This window comes from Leucopleurus acutus (genome assembly GCF_964270905.1).
Source record: "Leucopleurus acutus genome assembly, chromosome: 4".
Lineage (NCBI taxonomy): Eukaryota > Metazoa > Chordata > Mammalia > Artiodactyla > Delphinidae > Leucopleurus > Leucopleurus acutus.
Window position 1 is genome coordinate 123,938,410 of NC_139146.1, and position 5,791 is coordinate 123,944,200.

The 5,791-nt window shown below is 40.5% G+C and overlaps 1 protein-coding gene across 1 annotated transcript; it reads right to left on the reverse strand.

Annotated features, from left to right (window-relative positions):
• Positions 1-309: 309 nt before the first annotated feature.
• Positions 310-5,509, reverse strand: LRAT (lecithin retinol acyltransferase). Its single transcript, XM_082837561.1, has 2 exons — positions 4,912-5,509; positions 310-1,192 (listed from the first exon to the last, which is right to left on the reverse strand). The coding sequence occupies exons 1-2, from the start codon at positions 5,449-5,451 to the stop codon at positions 1,040-1,042; spliced, it is 693 nt and encodes a 230-aa protein (XP_082693687.1). The 5' UTR covers positions 5,452-5,509; the 3' UTR covers positions 310-1,039.
• Positions 5,510-5,791: the final 282 nt, after the last annotated feature.

Below are 5,791 nucleotides of genomic sequence, written 5' to 3' on the forward strand. Positions count from 1 at the left end.
AAATCTCAGGGCTTTTACAAATCATACAGTGCATTAGTAAGTGCTTTAAAATTAAACTATCCAATGACGACATACATGCAAGTTACACCACAGACGCAAGGGCATAAGAAAATGGATTGAACATGCTTTTACGTTCACTTCCACCAATGCTCTATACTAACTACACTGGTATGATAATAAAGCAATCAAGAACTAACTTAATTTGTCTCTCATCAGTCTGAGTGTATGTGGATATCTGTGTATTTAACTGGCACATACGCACTCCAGGTACACGAATTATTTCAATCCTATGTTCATTTTCCTCTCAGAGTGGTTTACAGTAACTACAGTGAAAAATAAAAGGAAAAAAAATGAATGCCAGGTTTCCTATTAAGGAAAGCCAAATCAAATCAAACTATAGCATTAGTAGCTATTTCTGCAGGAAAACACAGATTTCTATAGTTCTGGTCAGTTACTTTAGCATTAAACCTTACCTTTGTCAATATTGTTTCAAGTAATGAAGTTATTCTTGACCTATTGGAAATTATATATAATACGTGAAAAAATTGTGATTTTTAGGCCAATCATCAAACATGTTTTGAATAAGGGAAATTTTTTTTAGTCTAATATAATTTTTCAATGAAACAATATAAATTTACAATAAAGTTAGTGGTCTCATTCAGTAAATTTTCCAATCTTCTAATTCAGGTTTAACAGAGAAGAACAATGATTACAGGAGGGGAAAAAAAAAAACAAAACACAAATAATCTACTGCGGCCATCATCTTAGGGGCTGATTTTCTTGTAATGGAGAATTCTAGCACAAGCTGTCATGTTTCCAAGATTCACAGTGCTTTGAAATGGAACTGCCTGGGAAGATTCAGAAAGGCTTTGTTCTTGGGCTTACACGGTAAGCACTTTGTGTGATTCTTAATCACATTTTTATCCAGAACGCAGTATTACAGGTCACATTTTTCTCAACGATGCTTATACTGATTTGTGCTCTATAAATATAAACATATCTACACACAGAATACACACACTGAAACGAAGGTATGAAGTTAGCCAGCCATCCATAAGCAGAATGGAATAAAAATTGCAGGAAGGGTAGTATATGATGCCAAACCCAGACAGACTATAGATGCCAATCCCAAGACTGCTGAAGCAAGAACACTTCTCTGATCACGAATAATTATCTTCACATTCTCACAAAACTGGAAAATAAAATTTAAGAATATTAGAAAAGGTGGCTAAACCTAGGAAGAATCACATATACCGAACAGTAGAGCTCAACTTTCCCAGCTATTTTCTATCTACCAGAAGAATTAGAATTTTTCTCATGATCTTGGAAAGAACTTAAGATGTTAATAGTTCAGTTTCTTGATTCTACATCCCATAGTAGCTGAAATGATACTTTAGGCAACTAGGTTAATACTGGCAGTTGCCTTTGTACATACACAACATTTATAGAAAACTACAGAGAATGTAACCACATAAAAGTTATTTAGGATTAAAGGTTAAAGACAACATTAAACTGCCTCTCAATAACAATAACATATTCTAAAGTAAAATGAGCAAACGATCTCTAATCTCAAGCAAATAGAATTTAGCCTATCATTATTGGTAAATTCAATTCCTACAACTCACCATTCTAAAATTTGGTGATACTTTTGATGATAACATTCTGATAAGTCTCAAAATCTAAAGGCATAGAAAGTCTACTTTTGTTGTCATATCCCATTCCCTGCCAAAATATATTAAATTCATAACCAATTATGTGACACAAAATTGACTGCTAGAAATAAAGATAAATTAAACAGGATCCTTACCCCCCGAGGAATGCATTTTTCTAAGATGTACAATTTTTTCTCCCTAGAAAACTAATTTTTCTTAGAGGTAATGGCCTATGTCTGAGTCCTGGATCACCTTTTAATCATTTAACATGTCCAGACTACCCTCTTCTCCTCCATGGGAATACTGAGGTTGTTGTGAGGATCAGATGAGATATTTTTGCAGGAGTACTTTGTATTCGTCTGCATGCTGTATAAATATAAGGTATTACAACGATTGTTATCACTGCTAGATCTGTTGACAATTATCTCTACTTCATCAGTGTCGGGGCAGAATTCAGCAATTAATTGCTCCATTTTGCTAAGAGTTTCCTACTCATACTGGTTTTAAGCTCCTTTTCTAGACGTGTCATTGTATATGCTTTTAGGGTCTCCTACAGTGGCGTATTTAGTACTGGAGAACTGGGTTTCCAAATTCTTCATGGAATGAATGCACAAGTCCAATATATTTTAACACACTACCTTCACTGCAAGCCTGTCTCTGTCTGTACTTTTATACAGTATCTCAACAAATATGAAATTTCCTGTTGGTTATCCAGATGTCATTCTTTTATGTCAAACATATGATTTGTCTCTTTTTACTAAACTAACAAGACATTGAGTAACAAATACACAATCTTAAAATGATGAGGATCAAACTGAATGACGTTTTCAGGACAATGAGAAAAGCTGCTTGGCAAATAATGGGGAGATATACATTTAGGCAAATAAGAATGTTGTCTTGATACAGTCATGCTTCTTTTATCTTTTTCCAATACTTTTTAATTATGGCCAACATAGAATCATTGTGGACTCTCTTTCCCCCAAAAGAAGACTTGCACAAGGAGCATCTTGTTTCTAATGTCCTGTTCATGTTCATTTGGCCATCAGTCCAGGAAGTACCCCTGGTGTTGCTCCACAGTAGGAAATGTCCTCTAGGTTCTAGTTGTTAAGAAGCCTACAGTGGAACTTTTGAGCACTGAATCCCCGGAAATTAAAAGGGGTATGTGCATTCATTTTGGCAATGCAAAGCAATATCAGCAAAGAAAAAAAAGCATAAGGAATAGTAACAGTTACTAATTAAAGGGCTTTATAGTTTATGAAATACTGAAACTGTTAACAGTAATATAAAATAGTTTAATTTTATGATTTCTAAACTTGTAAAGAGCATCACTATAAAGAAAAAAAAAGATTCTCTTCCAGTTCACTTTCACATTAGTTGCAGTGTTTTCCTGAGAGAAAGTGCTCTTGAGAGCTTTTATAAAAACAAATTTAAGTGAGAGACAACTTTGCAACTCTCATGTTATACTGATAATAGTTATATATATGGAGAACTCAACCATCAGTCCCAGAATTGTCATTCCTTATGTTTCCAAAAAATAGAAACCAGTCCTCCTTCAGTACTAATGACCTACTTCTCTCAGGGCATGTTCAAAAACAGTCCTTAAAAATTGGAAAATTTGGGATGGGGATTTTTTTTTCCCCGGGAAATCTACTCTGTGGTCAAATTGTTAGACCATTCAAAGCGAAGACAAAAACTCAAGTTTCACAAGAGGCGCTATGCAGCAACAGCAATTAAAGCACTACTCTACGTCCATAAAATCTCACAGTTTCCAAAGAGGAAAAACTACTCCAACTAGTTATTTATGCTGATTAAACATTTTACTACCTTTAAAAAGCACTTGTACTGTGTTTTTTTGGAGAAAGGTATAATACAGTACTATATGTGTTCCATGAAAGGGTAACTCCTAATTATGGGAGGGAAATACTGTTTTTCCTTAGAGAAATGATTTGCTTGGGTCCTAAGTAAATCTGACGTGTTTCCTTTTGAACAGTTTTGGAGCCAGTGTTTGTAAATGTGTTGAAGTTTATTTCTAAACAGGCATGGACTGAAGCTGTGATTCTTGAATCACTGCAGAGTGCTCTAACTGTATTTTTATTTTGCTTAGAACATAATCCCTAGATCTAGACTGTTGTGGCTTTATAAACAATCTGTAAGGAGTTTTATACACAGATGTATACAAGCACTATACGTTCATGATCTGCGACAGGAGAGAAAGATTTTCACATATGGGTCAAAAAATTAAGATGTGGAGCAATAAAAAAATTGGTTATATGGACTTAGATTCTTTTGGTACCCAAATATCTAAACATGAAGAGTATAATCTGAAGCTCATTACGCGATTGCCCAGGTTTTCATTGTGAAGGGTGAGCACTAACAATACCTCGGCTTAAAATTTGATTTTTACAAGTTAAGAGGTTTCAAAAGGCAATAAAAATCCATTGCTTTTCCTTTGCGTTTGTAGCTAATTTAATCATCTTAAATTCTAACAGTTTTCCCCCCCTTTTTATAGTACCCATAAAATTACCTTCCAAGATTTAATGGCTCTTCTTGAAAGCCAATTGTTTTGATCTCTGGGGAACCCAGAAACAATGTAACGCACCTGTGGGGCTAGTGTGTAAAGGATGCTTAACAATGGGGAAGTCTAGAAGGGAATTAAAGCCAACACAGAAGGAATGCAGAATACCCAGGAAAAGACTTCTCTGAAGCTCAGCCACAGGAGTAAGGGATCTACCAGGGAGGTCTTCTTAACGGAACATTTGGCAGTTTATCTTAAGCAAAGGGAATTCACTCTCTGCAGCTTATAGATGGGGAAAACAGCATGCTTCCTTGTTTTAAAGGCACAACAATTTGTACTATACAGTGTTACGGATTAAATATGAACTCTAGACACATTCCTTCCAACTGCAATTCTTGGGTAAAGTTGCAAGCACACGGCGACAGATTTTCTGTGACCCTCCCAGTCACCTGCCCATTGCCATTTCAACTACGCTGGATGGACACCCTGATGACGTCTGCAGCAATAACTGGGCAGCTCTCTGGCATCGCTGGCAGCGGTACTGCATTGCCACACTCTTTCACCGTGCATTTCGAGATATCCTGCAAGGCACATCGCCGTTTATTTATTTATTTGGCTTCCCGGACGAACACCAGAGGGTTCGTTACTAAGTCTAGAACTCAGTCCCTGCTCGCAGGGGAGAGGAAAGGTTAGGGATGGGAGGGGGCGTCCCCACCGAGCCCACCGGGGAGTCACACGTGGTACCTTGTCGGCCTGGGGGCTGATCGCGGTGCCGAACCTGCAGTAGGTGACGAAGTGCTCGCAGTTGTTCCACAGGAGGCTGTAGGGAGTCATGCCCAGCAGCTTCTCCGCCCTCCGCGCCACCTCTTCGTTGAGCAGCGCCTTCTTCTTGAGGGACCTATCCAGGTGATTGACCAGGATGTCGGCTCCGTAGGCGAAGTCCTCCACTGTGTCCACGCGGATGCTGGCCACCCTGCCAATGACGCCCAGGATGAGACGCTTGTTGGAGACCACCTTCTGCGTGAGCTCCTTGTCGTCAGTCAGAGCCAACAGGATGTCGGGCATCATATGGGCGACACGGTTGTCGCCCAGGTAGATGCCATAGTGTGTCAGGTGGGTCCGAGGCACCTCCAGCACGTCGCCGCGGAGAAAAGAGTTGATCTCATAGAAAGTGTTCCTTGCCTTGTCTTCGCCCGGGGCACCTGAACTGAAGAGCTTGAAGTTGGAGATAAGGAGCAGCTTCTCCAGCACTAGTGACACCGCCTCCAGCATTGGGTTCTTCATCCTGCAGGGAAAAGTGTGTCTTGGGGGGACCGTCGCCACTCGGGCACGGCCGGGCTGGGCAAGGTGAGCTGGCCGGACAGGGGCGCTGCGCCGCTGCTCACTCGCAGGCCAGCAGCCCAGTGCCACGGGGCACGCCGTTTGTGCAGGAGGCAGTGAGAGAAAAAAGGGAGGGGGAGAAGCCAGGAGATCGGCTTGGCCGCACCGCACTGGCGACTGAGGAGGATGAGGAGCTGGCGGCGGCTAGCCACGGAATCAGCGGGACCCGCCCCGCAAGCCCCAGGCCGGGAAGCGCACCTGGAGGAGGTGCCAGGAGCAGGGCCGCGCGCGGTGCACTCAGCTG